This window comes from Thalassophryne amazonica, chromosome 22 (genome assembly GCF_902500255.1).
Source record: "Thalassophryne amazonica chromosome 22, fThaAma1.1, whole genome shotgun sequence".
NCBI classification, from domain to species: domain Eukaryota; kingdom Metazoa; phylum Chordata; class Actinopteri; order Batrachoidiformes; family Batrachoididae; genus Thalassophryne; species Thalassophryne amazonica.
In genome coordinates this window covers 6465844-6480533 of record NC_047124.1, presented here as the reverse complement: position 1 = coordinate 6480533, position 14690 = coordinate 6465844, and the positions used below count along the sequence as shown (strand labels likewise).

Sequence of the window (14690 nt, the reverse complement as noted above, 5' to 3'; positions counted from 1 at the left end):
TTCTTGACTATTGGCAGTTGAAAAACCAGTTTATTTGTGCCATAATGCCACCAACTGGGCTGGAGAGATTCAGCAGGCTGTTTCGCTTACCTACAAGGTCACCTGACCTGGTAACTGGGCAACGGTCTGCTGCGAGTTATTACAACTTCGTTATTTCACGGAAAGTCAGAAAATAGACATTCTGGAGGTGAATTAATTTTAGGTATAAATTATATCGGCCCAGGTTCAAGTTGAATTACTTCCTCCTAAATTATTATAATCACAATAAAAAATATTTTTAAAGACACTTTTGTTTTTCTCATGAGTCTGTGTGCATCATTTTATATATATGTGTGTGTGTGTGTGTGCTTTATACTTTTTTGAAATCCACACGTTTTAATCAAAATCAGTTTAATCCGTATGTGACGTCAGAAGGACGCTTCCTTTGTCCTCACCTTCTTTCCTTGCCTTCCGAAACATCTTTAATGGGCGTGGCCATGCGATTAATGCACACGAGACGGACTGAGTGACGTACTCGGCATTTACCGAAGTTTAAAAATAAATAAATAAAAGATTTCCGCGGTCGGGATGTGACCGGATAAGTTATCGGAAAAAGATGCTGCATCATTTCGTTCGTCACGGAGCGGCGCGCGAGGAGTCATTGGGTGGCGTTAGGTGTGAGGATCCGCGTGTCCCTCCGGCGGGGTCTGTGCTTTAAGGACGGACCGAAACCCGAACTGGGACCGATGGCCGCCGGTGCGGCAGGATGCGGGGAGGAGGCGGACCAGTGCCGGTCCGAGGTGGACCGTCTGAGCCGGGAGCTGGCCGAGGCCCACCGAGAGAAGATCCGAGCGGCAGAGTGCGGGCTGGTGGTTCTGGAGGAGAACCAGAACCTGAAGCAGCAGTGCGCGGAGCTGGAGGCCGAGCAGGAGGCGCTGAGGGCGGAGCTGGAGGAGCTCCAAAAGGTCAGGAACGATACCAGACAGAAACTGGTTCCAGAACAGTTACTTCATCCCAGCCACGTTACAGAAACCAGATAGAAACTGGTTCCAGAACAGTTACTTCGTCACAGCCAGTAGAGGTGGGCAGTACCCGGAATTTTGGTATTGATCTGATACCAAGTAAATACAGGCCCAGTATCGCCGATATCGATACGATACTTTTTCATATTTAAACTTCATAGAGCCAAAGGATCCAAAAGACCTAGGACAGAATTTTGCCAAACAATGTACGTGACAGCAAAATACTTTATTATCACAATCAGCATTTTTGTTTAAAAAAATCACTCAACACAACTTAAAACAAAATCTCCTGAGGTAGAAGGCTGACAAATCACAATACAAGGGTGCGCTGCTCTGTGTTGTGTGACACAGCGCAGCGCTGCACTTACAGACAGAGAGTAGACTTTGATGAATCTGCGTGCGCAACAGTCAGTGTGTGCAGGAGAGAAAAAAAGCTTGAGTATCGATCTTTTCAGTATCAATACCAGCATTGGTATCGATATTAAGATCGATACGCCCACCTCTACCAGCCAGGTTACAGAAACCAGATATAAACTGGTTCCAGAACAGTTACTTTGTCACAGCCAGGTTACAGAAACCAGATAGAAACTGGTTACAGAACAGTTACTTTGGTACAGCCAGGTTGCAGAAACCAGATAGAGGCTGGTTCCAGAACAGTTACTTTGTCACAGCCAGGTTACAGAACAGAAAAAAAAGATAGAAACTGGTTCCAGAACAGTTACTTTATCCCAGCCAGGTTAGAGAAACCAGATAGAAACTGGTTCCAGAACAGTTACTTTGGTACAGCCAGGTTACAGAAACCAGATAGAGGCTGGTTCTAGAACAGTTACTTTGGTACAGCCAGGTTACAGAAACCAGATAGAGGCTGGTTCCAGAACAGTTACTTTGTCGCAGCCAGGTTACAGAACAGAAAAAAAAGAAAGAAACTGTTTCCAGAACAGTTACTTTGTCACACCCAGGTTACAGAAACCAGATAGAAACTGGTTCCAGAACAGTTACTTTGTCACAGCCAGGTTACAGAACCGCAAAAAGATAGAAACTGGTTCCAGAACAGTTACTTCGTCACAGCCAGTAGAGGTGGGCAATACCGGGAATTTTGGTATTGATCTGATACCAAGTAAATACAGGCCCAGTATCGCCGATACCGATACTTTTTCATATTTAAACTTCATAGAGCCAAAGGATCCAAAAGACCTAGGACAGAATTTCGCCAAACAATGTACGTGACAACAAAATACTTTATTATCACAATCATCATTTTTCTTTAAAAAAAAAATCACTCAACACAACTTAAAATCTCCTGAGGTAGAGGGCTGACAACCCACAATACAAGGGTGCGCTGCTCCGTGTTGTGTGACACAACGCAGCGCTGCTCTTACAGACAGAGAGTAGACTTTGATGAATCTGCATGCGCAACAGTCAGTGTGTGCAGGAGAGGAAAAAAAGCTTGAGTATCAATCTTTTTACACGAGGATCGTTCAGTATCAATACCAGCATTGGTATTGATATTAGGATCGATCCGCCCACCTCTACCAGCCAGGTTACAGAAACCAGATAGAAACTGGTTCCAGAACAGTTACTTTATCACAGCCAGGTTACAGAAACCAGATAGAAACTGGTTCCAGAACAGTTACTTTAGTACAGCCAGGTTACAGAAACCAGATAGAGGCTGGTTCCAGAACAGTTACTTTGTCGCAGCCAGGTTACAGAACAGAAAAAAAAAGATAGAAACTGGTTCCAGAACAGTTACTTTGTCACACCCAGGTTACAGAACAAAAATAAGATAGAAACTGATTCCAGTACAGTTACTTCATCCCATCCAGGTTACAGAAACCAGATAGAAACTGGTTCCAGAACATTTACTTTGTCACTGCCAGGTTACAGAACAGAAACCAGACAGAAACTGGTTTCAGAACAGTTACTTCATCCCAGCCAGGTTACAGAAACCAGATAGAAACTGGTTCCAGAACAGTTACTTTGTCACAGCCAGGTTACAGAACCGCAAAAACATAGAAACTGGTTCCAGAACAGTTACTGCGTCACAGCCAGTAGAGGTGGGCAATACCGGGAATTTTGGTATTGAGCTGATACCAAGTAAATACAGGCCCAGTATCGCCGATATCGATACCAATACCGATACTTTTTCATATTTAAACTTCATAGAGCCAAAGGATCCAAAAGACCTAGGACAGAATTTCGCCAAACAATGTACGTGACAACAAAATACTTTATTATCACAATCATCATTTTTGTTTAAAAAAAAAAATCACTCAACACAACTTAAAACAAAATCTCCTGAGGTAGAGGGCTGACAAACCACAATACAAGGGTGCGCTGCTCTGTGTTGTGTGACACAGCGCAGCGCTGCTCTTACAGACAGAGAGTAGACTTTGATGAATCTGCGTGCGCAACAGTCAGTGTGTGCAGGAGAGAAAAAAAGAGATAAAAAAGATAGAAACTGGTTCCAGAACAGTTACTTTGTCACACCCAGGTTACAGAACAAAAATAAGATAGAAACTGATTCCAGTACAGTTACTTCATCCCGTCCAGGTTACAGAAACCAGACAGAAACTGGTTTCAGAAAAGTTACTTTGTCATACCCAGGTTACAGAACAGAAACAAAGATAGAAACTGGCTCCAGAACATTTACTTAATCCCAGCCAGGTTACAGAAACCAGATAGAAACAGGTTCCGGAACAGGTACTTCATCCCAGCCAGGTTACTGGAACTGTTACCAGAACACAACCAGGTTACTGAAAATGGTTCCAGATCAGCTACAAAAGGTCAGAAAAAGGTACAAAACACCAAGCTCCACCAGGTGAGGGGCGGAGTTTTTCAGTGATGTCATGTGGTTTCTGGAACCACTTTGTGACCACTGAGTTAAAGTTTATTTAATTAAACGTGATCAGCAGGTGGCGCTAATGAGGAGGAGATGAGTGTTCACCTTCCTTACCCACATCCATGTGGCAGGGGAATCAAACTGACCACCACTTCCACCCGGCGATCCAAGAAACATTCATGCTGCTCACTTTTGACTTGTTCATTCTGTTGATGTGGGCTGGGCTTTTGGTGCTGCAGCAAAGGCTGCTGGGAAACATTGACCTTCAAACGGATTTTTTTGTCTCTGCTCTCCAGGCTTTTGGCCACGCCTACTCCACCCAGCGTAAGGTGGCACAAGACGGAGAGAGCACGGAGGAGACGCTGCTGCAGGAGTCCGCCAGCAAGGACGCGTACTACCAGGGCCGCCTGATCCAGCTGCAGTCAGAGCTCATCAACAGCCGCGCATCCTTAGCCAACGCGCAGGCCGACAACGAGCACCTGAGTGCCATCCTGCAGGAGGTGCAGAAGGTACGATGGGTCAGAAGGTCAACAACCCTGCCACACCTCCTCACCACATGGTGATTGGCTGAGGATTAGAACCTTTCAAAGTGCCTCACAGTTATGAAAAAAAATAAAAGTAGAATCCTGAAAACAACAAGAACTCAAAGTGAAATCAGTTTGAGTTGTGTCTAATGCCCCGCCCATTATACATGATAAGTCACATGCAGCTGTTTTGTTTTGTTTTTCCTGTTGTTTTTCTGTCTCAGCAGAGAAATGATGTGTTGGAGCTGCAGCACAGCCGGATGCAGGAGGAGATCAGGGAGTACAAGCTCAGAGAGTCTCAGCTGCTGCAGGACTGTAGTGAGCTGGAGGAGGAGAACATCTCCCTCCAGAAGCTGGTGTCAACCCTCAAACACAATCAGGTAACACTGCTGCCCGTCGGGTTAGACGTGGACCTCAGGGTTACACTGTGGGACTGTGGACAGTCAGGTTAGATTGTTGACCTTAGGGTTAGACTGTGGACCAAAAGGTTAGAATGTGGACCATCAGGTTAGATTATGGGACTGTGGACCTCAGTTTTGGACTTTGGACCTCAGGCTTAGACTGTGGATCACAGGGTTAGACTGTGGGACTCTGGATATTTATTTGAGTTTTGTTGAGTTTTTCACCATGAAAATTAAGAACATATTTTTTAAGTGCTTATTTTGTGATGGAACCTGACCACAGCCCCTCAGCACAGTGAGGACTCTTTGTAGGAACATCACGTCAGAGGTTTCCTGACCAATCAATGGCTTCCTTCATGTGCTTTGACCAATCAGCTGCTCCTGTCGCTGTTCCTGTCTGAAGGTGGAGTATGAAGGGCTGAAGCATGAGATGAAAGTTCTGGAGGAAGAGGCGGAGCTCCTCAGCAGCCAGTTACAGGAAGCTTTGCGTCTGAAGAACATCTCGGAGGCCCACCTGGAGGAAGTCCTGGAGTCCCTGAAGAACGAACGCGAGCACAAGAACCACCTGCGGCGAGAACTGGTCCATCACCTCAGCCAGTGCGGCGTGGCCTACAGCGGCACCGCTCTGCTGACATTCTCCTCCACTCCGCCCAGTGGTGCTGCCACGCCCACCTCAGTGTTCTCCCCAAATGCAGAAGAACCACCAAGGTGCTCCAACCTTCATCCATAAAAGATTCAATCTTCAGTCTGAGTTTATGGCGGTTTGTTGCATGTGGTGACGTTTACGGTCGGTGTCTGCTCTCTGTGCTCTGATTGGTCAGGTGTAACAGCCTTCTCCATGGTGGGGCGGGAGCAGTGTTGATGTCCAGAGTTAATCGCGAGCGCAGCATGTCAGCTCGGACCCAGGAGGGGTCTCCAACCTTAAACCTGTCCAGTGAGATCAGCCTGACAGAGATCCAGATCCTGAAGCAGCAGCTGATGACGGTCAGCTCTTTGTGGACTCTGTGAGTCCGTTTGTGTTGGTGCTGATCCCCCTGCTGTATTTTCCAGAATAAAAGTCGTGAAAAAAGATGGGATAGGCTCCACCCCCTGGTGACCCTTAACTGGAGTAAGCGGGTGAATGATACAGAAAACAGTGCGACTTTTATTCTGAAAATTATAGTAATTTAATTACAGTGTTACAGTGGTGTGTGTGTGTGTGTGTGTGTGTGTGTGTGTGTGTGTGTGTGTGTGTGTGTGTGTGTGTGTGTGTGTGTGTGTGTGTGTAAAGGTTTTTGTGGTCCATGGGTCTTCTGCATGAGCCATGTTTGGAATATTGCCATCATGGAATGTTGATATAGTTCTAGTGATTGATTATTGGTGATTTTTACTGCCGTGATTGATTATTGGTAATTTGTACTGTCATCATAGAATGTTTGATATCATTGTAGTGATTGATTATTGGTCATTTTTACTGTCATTATCGAATGTTGATCTAATTGTAGTGATTGATTATTGGTAATTTGTACTGTCATCATAGAATGTTGATATAATTGTAGTGATTGATTATTGGTAATTTGTACTGTCATCATAGAATGTTGATATAGTTGTAGTGATTGATTATTGGTGATTTTTACTGTCACCATAGAATTGATATAACTGTAGTGATTAATTATTGGCAAATTTTACCGTCATCTTGTGAGGGTTATTTAACTGATCTGGTTGCTGCCCTCTGCAGGTTGAAAATGAGAAGGCAGCGCTGATGTCCAGCCTGCAGCCATCTCAGTCTCATGTCCGGCACAGGCAGGAGTCTCTGATGGAGCAGCACGAGGAGGTTGCTGAACCCGTCCCAACGAGGGCTCTGTTGGCCGAGGAGGCCCCAACGGACCCGCAGAGGGAGGAGCAGGAGACTGAGACTTCAACAAATAGTCTGGAATCTCTGCAGGTCAAGTACCATATGGTTGTGACTGAAGGAATGGAGCTGAAGGCGGAGCTAAAAGCCTTACGGGAAAGGCTGGCTCAGCGTGAGGAGGAGCAACCAAGAGGGGGCACTCCGCTCCCGAAGGTAGAGTGTCAGCTGGCCTCACTGGAGAAAAGATACCAGGAGGGATGTGAGAAGGTAACCATGGCAACATTATTGAATGAATGTAGGAAACATAACAACATAATAATGGATGTTTAAGGAGTAATTCCATCAAACTGCCAGATGATGGTGCTATACAGACATATAGGCCATACTATATGCCATAGTTATGGCCAGGATTCTGTCTTCAAAGCTCTGGATTGTAGCAGGTGCAGTTCCACCAAGCTGCCATGGTGGCGCTGTACAGCCAGGGTTGCAGTGTTCCCTCATGGGCTTCATATAACCAGTAGAGGGCAGTAAATATCTACATTAAAAGTTCCAGTAAACTTTAAATGTTTGTTGGTTATAAGTTGTAAGTTTGACCGCACTGAGATGTTGTTGAGGTTTGGGATTGAACCCAGCAAAAAATATGAAGGAAAACCATTCTGAGATCTCGCTGCGATAAAACAAATGCAGAGTCTGGACAAAATTAAAGAGGCGCTGATAACTGTTTGTAAGAGCAGCTTCTCCTCTCAGATATGCAGCCTAGAGTTGGCTCTGCAGGAGCGTTCTGCAGCAGCCAGCAATATCCAGAAGGCGCTGAACGCCGCCCAGGATCAGCTGATGATGGTGAGCGAGGAGCTTGCCCAGTTCTACCACCACATCTGTCTGTGCAATAACGAGATGCCCAACCACGTCATGCTGGATTATTACAGGTCAGAACACTGCACATGCTCAGAAGAACATTTTGGTTCACGTTCACAGCTCTGGCCTTCACTTCTTAAAACATATCTGTGTGGCTGCTGGAGGTAGTGCAGCAGATAACAGAATATTTACAGAGGAATCCTTCAAATCCGGAAAGAAGCACCAAAGTTGGCACAAATACTCCTTAGACATTACTCTTTGGAAAAACTGAGTAGCCACTTGAATTTTCAGCAGGCGGCCAGGTAGGGGTCAATTGAAGAATTACACAGGGGTCAAAATTTAAAAATGTTTCAATCATATTAAAAGCTATACCACATTATTTGTCTGATCACAACGATACCAAAAAGGTATAGTTTGGACTATCTATGACTGAATGTTATGGAGTTATGGGGTAAAAACAACAAGAATGGTGACAAAGGTCAGCATTAGTTTGTACAGGGGTCAGATGTTAAAGTTGCTCTAAATATTGTAAAATGTGATGCAAATTATTGGTTGAGTTAATAGGGTTTTAAAAAGGAATTGTTTGCACTATGTGGCACGCTTAGTTATCATGTTACATTGTAACATATGTCACATGTCATAGAATCCAATGGACGTCGACCTTGCTCTACCTTTACCTTGCAGACCAAGCATTCAACACAGTCAAAACTATTTCATTTATTAATCCTATTAGTTCAACCAATAATTTGCACCACTTTTTACCAAAATTGGAGCAACTTTAACTTCTAACCCCTGTACAAACTGAAATTGACCTTTGTCACCATTCTTGTTGTTTTTACCCCATAACTCCATAACATTTAGTCATAGATAGTCCAAACTATACCTTTTTGGTATTGTTGTGATCAGACAAATAATGTGGTATAGCTTTTAATATGATTGGAGCATTTTTAAATTTTGACCCCTGTGTAATTCTTCAATTGACCCCTACCTGGCCGCCTACTGAAAATTCAAGTGGCTACTCAGTTTTTTCAAAAGAGTAATGTCTAAGGAGCATTTGTGCCAACTTTGGTGCTTCTTTCCACAAATGAACAATTGTTACAATTATCTGCTCCACTAAGGCATTTTAAGTTGTTTGAAACCACCGTTACATTATGTTAAACCGGAGCAGGTCTCAAGTCAGGTTTTGGAGCATGTCCTGGTGTTGTGCACTGCCATGAGGTCTAGTTTACACGCCCACCCTGTGTCCTGATGGGTAGATATCCAGACATACCTCCAGTCCACCCTCACCTACTGAAAGTACTGTAGTCATCTATCTGCTGCAGTCAGGTTATATGTGGACATGTTCTTGATCATCTCCAGCCACTGGGGTCCTCAGTTATTGAGGCATCTGCATGCTAGATCATGTCCAGAGAGACACACCACATGGACAAAATGTGGTAGCTGATGTTCCCTCACATTGTCAGTGATCCTCCTCATCTGAGACTCACTAAGTAACCATTCACTTGACACAAAGCTGTTCCAGCAGAACCCAAAGATCTTCCACAGAGACCTGGTAGCAAAGACATCCAGTCGTCTCCTTAAGTCACTGGTAAGAGTCCAAGTCTGACAACCATACAATAAAACAGGAAGCCACAGGACCGTAAGGACCTTCTGAAAAAAATAGCATCAACTTTGTAAGATCTTCCCAGGTGTCTCAAAATCTCAAAGTCTGAGAACTCAGAGACATGAACACCACTGCTGAGATCAGTGATCAGGTTTCACCACACTTCTGATGGCCGAGTCCAGGAAGTCAATTAAAGATTGGATTATAATCTGGATCCAGGACTATCACAACCCCAGACACTCTGATTCCTCACTCAGCTTCTCAACTGTCCATTGATTCCACAAAGATCACATTATCATCCACAAAGTCAAGGTGAGCGAATCTTTCCTTACCATCAAAAGTGCCTAAGCCACTGCACTCGATGACCCTCAGAATCTGGGTAGCAACTACGACGTCCAACAATTTATTGGGGATCCTGCTAATTCTTAGAATGTCCAAGAGAACAGCTTGTTCAACCAACTTAAACACTTTCTGAAAAATCATCGGCTGCATAGCAGCACTACTGATCTTCACGTTCACATTGGAGCCTTCAATGAGCTTTAAGAGGTCAAAGGTCAACTTGGTAAACTGCTTCGGTTCCACCAGAACAAGGAGCTCAGCTGCAAATGCAACACTGGGATTGGAGCATTTTGCTCAAGGGAACCTTAGTCATGAGGGTAAGACGAGTGCAGGTTTTTCACTCCCAAACTCCATGGACTTCACTATGCAGCAGGTCGGTCAGAACTGCTTCTTTAGCTTCAAGAAGGTCAAACAGTTTTTGAACTGTGGATTTTCTACATCTCTTTAAACCCAACAATTCAGTTTTTCAATTTATTTTATAGAAACGTTAAACATGTTTCAAAGTATCTCTCCTCAGTGTCAACAGTGTGGTCTTTAAGGGTCAAGGTTCAGATTTGAGACCTTCTGTAGATTTGTACCATGATGTTCTGCAGATCAAAAAAAGACGTTGGTCTTTTTGTTTTGTTTTTTTGAAAGACAAGGCCGAGGCATCAGGGCACTCAGTGCCAGCCTTAAAGCTGCGTGTTCGGACACAAACAGAGTTCTTCTCACGCCGCGCCTCGCCAGGCATTTGGCCGTCACTGCAGACCAACCTCAAAGCCCCTCTGAGTCTCCTTCCAAAGAGTCCTTGTCTGGGCAGAGGACTGCAGAGGACATGCAGGTTGCGTCCGAGCCCCCATGCTCGCCTCCGACCTGCCCAGCCAGCACCAGTGCCTCCTCATCATCATCATCATCATCACCCAGTGAGCTGCAGAGAGACCCGATGAACATCTCCAACCTCAGCGCCATCATCAAAGACCAGGTAAGCCTGCATTCTGTCCTCTGTCTGTCTCGGGGAACCGGCTCACGCATTGACGGTCTTTCCTCCTCTCTCCGGAAGCTGCAGCACCTCCACGGAGCGGTGGACAGGTGTCTACAGCTGTGCAGACACAGAGCAGCCGGGCCTCTGCTGGAGGACAAAGAGAGCTGTGCGGAGGAGATGCTGAAACTCAGATCTCTGCTGAGCACCAAGAGGGAGCAGATCGTCACCCTCAGACTCATCCTCAAAGCTAACAAGCAGGTGAGGCTAAGCTCCGCCCCCACCGGGCATGCCCACTCTTTGTTTCCCTCCAAGGAGGAGTTTGATTTATAGGCTAGTAGCAGAACCATTGGACCGCACTGCTGTGGGCGTGGCCAACAGGAACGTCTTCCTGCCCGTTATTATGACACCATGTACTGTGGTGTTTTTGGTTTTAGTGTTAAAATGTGATTTTTGACACGTTTGTCTGTTTGTTTGAATGTAGACAGCTGAGGGGGCACTGACCAACCTCAAGAGCAAATACGAGGCAGAGAAGTCCATGGTGACGAATACCATGAAGAAGCTGAGGAACGAGCTGAAAGCTCTGAAGGAGGACGCCGCCACCTTCTCCTCTCTGAGAGCCATATTCGCCACCAGGTCAGAAGCCACACAAAAAACACACGAGCTCATTTCTCCATCAAGCTGGAATTTATTTTTATAAAATCTTTGTGTTGTCATGAAGAAGCAGCAGAAGAACGTTTCTGAAGTTTGTGTGTCCTTCACAGTTGTCTTGGTGGCTTCCCTCACTTGTCTGGTGCACTTACCTTTACTGTACTGTCATTTAATGAATGATTTCACTGACTTGCAGGAGACGTGGGTCATAAACAGAGTAAAGTCCTGGAGATGCTTCTCCAGTAGCTTTTGGTGGTTTAAAAATGGGTATTGGGTGTAATTTTGGATAATCAGCTGACGGTTTTGGTGATTTGGTGTTTCCTGATGCTTGTGTGAATCTTTTTCAGGTGTGACGAGTACGTGACTCAGCTGGATGAGATGCAGCGGCAGCTCGCTGCAGCCGAGGACGAGAAGAAGACGCTGAACTCACTCCTTCGAATGGCCATCCAGCAGAAAGTGGCCCTCACTCAGCGCCTGGACGACTTAGCCTTCGACCAGGAGCAGACACACCACACCCACAGCGGCAGACTGACCCGACTAAAGTCCAGTAAAGTAACGCCTCCAGCCTCAGCTTCAGCCTCGAACCTGGCTGAAGAATCCACCATAAGCAGCCCCCATTCCTCCAGCCTCACTAGTCCGAAGTCTGTTGTTCCCGAGGATCCCGGTGCTGCCCCCTTCAGTCCTGCCAGTGTCAGTGCAGCTGGTGCAGCCTCATCTCCAGCTGTTACCTCCCTTACATCACAGATACACCCCCGCAGGCTGTCATCACCGACCGAGAGCCCCACCTCTCCATCAGTCTGCAGCCCGCCTTCGACCCTTCTAAGACCCGCCCACTTCCAGGGGACTCTGGCTGTCAGGCCATTCCAGGTCGACTCTCACAGTTTCAGCTCCAACACTCTTCCTCTGAACACGTCTCGGCTCTGTGCCCCACCGCTGCACCGCTCCTCTTCCCCGTTTACTGCCAGGTCTCTCCAGCCAGGCTCCGCCCCCTCTCCTTCATACTGTTCCCGTGTCATGGACTTTAGACGCTTCATGTGGAGCCCGATGCTGCAGACCCAGTCCACCTCCAGCGTGTCTCACTCCTCTGTCCTCCACACTCCTTCCTATCACAGCTCCTTCTCTCCTTTGACTCCCTCCAGCTCCTACCGCAGCTCTGTCGGCCGCCCCGCCCACTGCATGCCCCCCAGACACTATTGCTCCTCCCACCCTCGCCACTGAGCTCAAATACCTCAACCGCTCTCAGCCTTTTACTCAGTGGGAGGGTTTTCCATCAGGATCCTGACCGAGTCTGGAGCTGGGCCTCCTCCTGAGCTGGACCAGGGTGGACTGGTTCTGAAGCTGCTCAGGGATTTGACATTTGAGGCACAGTCCCGCCTTCCTGTTCAGACTGCTGATTGGTCAACAGCTTATTCAGACTTTTAGTGTTTATTTTGGAGTCTCACGAACACTCTCACAAGAACTTATTTAGATGTTCAGTTCAGATCCACTGGACTTCTTCTTTTTTCTTCTGTCTTCCAGATGTTTCACTGCTCAGTCTGAGGTCACGTGCACACGTGTCAGGAAATCTGCTGACGCTGACGCTCTGAACGCCGCACAGACCATCTGACCTTTTCCTCTAAACTTTGTTCTCTGCTCGCAATCTTTCACACGGGCAAGATTTTTGGGTTGGATCAGAACCACAGTAGTAAACATTCTGGTGTGGACGAGTAAACTGGGTAGAGACGGGCGTCCCGAACAGACATAGCGACAAAATAAAACTGGAACCCATGACCTTATAGCCATTAATCGATGCTGGGTAACCTGAGTTCATGTTGACGGTAGGCAGTTCGGTGTCTGTCTCCTTCCTGTGGTGATTTCATGAAATCCAAACGTCCACGGAGGGAACCCAGTGAACAGGAAGTGACCTCTTTGACTCACCAATGACGTCACCTTCTGGGGGTGGCAGTCCGGTCACAGCAGCTATAATTTGACCTTTGACCACATACTCAATAATAATTACATCTGTATATATGATCAGAGCCCGGACGGTCATTTATTCCAAACATACCTGATCCTGGATCTGCTTTGCCAGAACCCCTCGTCACATGACCTTATTGATCTGCTGTGTGGCGTATTTTCAGCCGCGTGAATGAGCAATGAAACATCGCGACATAGAAACTCTTCCAGTCGACTGAACCTTCTGAGAATCTTCAGCATTTAAAGGCGTTTAATCGTCATTCTGTCTTAAACTGTTGCCGAAGCACTGTAACCCAAAACTTCTTAACTTACCCATAATAACTTACTCAGTTCTTTTAAATTTATTTATTTATTTGGGATTAGTTTGTTTTCTTTGTCTCAGTTTGTCTTTTTTGTCATCTCTTTTTTTCATTGTTCATCCTTTTTTTGCAGTCTTAGTTTTTCCTGTTTCAGTTGTTTTTGTCAGTTTTTTTCTTTCTTTTTCCCCCTGTCTTTTTTTTTTTTGTCTTGTCTTGTTTTTTGTATCAATTTAGCTTTTTGTCTATGTCTTTTTTCCCCTCAGTTCCTCTTTTGTATGGAGCTCAGGTTTGGTTTTTCTTTTCTCTTTCTAGCCACACTTCCTCAGCTATACACAATTAAATTCTTCCTAATGATCTCAACAGCAAAGAATTGTTTGAGGTTTGTGATCAGGATTATTTGTTGGGGGGAACTGCCCTGGACTTTTTTACTTGACAGGATTGTGGGTGGGGGCTAAAGTCAGAAACTGAATACAATATGGCTACATGTTTTTAGTGATTATAAGCAGCCTGTGAACAATAGTTCTTTGGTTATTTATCTGAAAATGTATTTCATTGAGCCCTGTGACAGACTGGTGTCCTGACCAGGGTATAAAAAACTCCAAACAATCAAACCATCAGCCACTTTTTTTTCTTATTCCAAAAAATTTACTGAAAATGAAATGTGAAGTGTCTGAGCACAAACAGAACTGAGCGTATTAACTCTTGGCTGCATGTAAATTTGACCATTTATTTGAAGGATTTTGTTGAAGGTCTCGTCTCTAATGTGCCTGATCACCATTTGGGATCCTCCTGGCCACTGCAGATGACCAGGTTCGTGTTAAAGATGCTCTTTTGTCACCATGTCTTTCAGTCTTTTTATTTGAAATGACTTTATTCTGTCTGCTTTGGTTGTTTTTATACGCTCTATAGAAATAAAGTTATTATGACTTATTATTGACTTAGACGCCCTCAGCTGAACTCTTCTCTACAGATTTCAGATCAGACATATGTTATTTACTACCTGTTTCATTATTTACTGTGTGTATCATTATATACTCCCTGCTTTATTTTATGTTGTACATTGCTTACTGCCTGTTTTTTTTTTTTTTTTTTTTTTATGCTGTGCATTGCTTACTGCCTGCTTTATTTTTTACACTGTGCATTGTTTAGCGAATGCTTTTTTTATGATGTGCATTGCTTACTGCCTGGTTGATTTCTTTATGCTGTGCATTGCTTACCGCCTGCTCTTTATGTTGTGCATTACTTACTGCCTGCTTTATTTTTATTTCTTTACATTGTGCATTGCTTACTGCCTGCTTTATTTGTTTATTTCTTTATGTTGTGCATTGCTTACTGCCTGTTTTGTTTTTATTTCTTTACGTTGTGCATTGCTTACTGCCTGTTTTGTTTTTATTTCTTTACGTTGTGCATTGCTTACTGCCTGTTTTGTTTTT

The 14690-nt window shown here is 45.1% G+C and overlaps 1 protein-coding gene and 1 long non-coding RNA gene across 5 annotated transcripts; both read left to right on the top strand.

Annotated features, from left to right (window-relative positions):
• The first annotated feature begins 419 nt into the window (after positions 1-419).
• On the top strand, positions 420-13383 carry LOC117504418 (protein bicaudal D homolog 1-like). Of its 4 annotated transcripts, none has more exons than XM_034163892.1 (12): positions 420-944; positions 4137-4349; positions 4592-4744; positions 5169-5473; positions 5587-5749; positions 6483-6863; positions 7344-7522; positions 10030-10354; positions 10433-10612; positions 10836-10987; positions 11350-12425; positions 12460-13383. In XM_034163892.1, exons 1-11 carry the CDS (start codon positions 726-728, stop codon positions 12218-12220), a joined length of 3141 nt encoding a protein of 1046 aa, XP_034019783.1. In that variant the 5' UTR covers positions 420-725; the 3' UTR covers positions 12221-12425; positions 12460-13383. The 4 variants fall into 4 exon arrangements, with proteins under 4 accessions (XP_034019783.1, XP_034019782.1, XP_034019784.1 ...); XM_034163891.1 differs by having other exon boundaries at positions 4589-4744; XM_034163893.1 differs by lacking the exon at positions 420-944 and having other exon boundaries at positions 4146-4349; positions 5141-5473.
• LOC117504423 lies at positions 1007-1682 on the top strand. The gene is made up of 2 exons (XR_004558798.1): positions 1007-1054; positions 1522-1682. It is a non-coding gene; the product is annotated as an uncharacterized LOC117504423 (long non-coding RNA).
• Positions 13384-14690: the final 1307 nt, after the last annotated feature.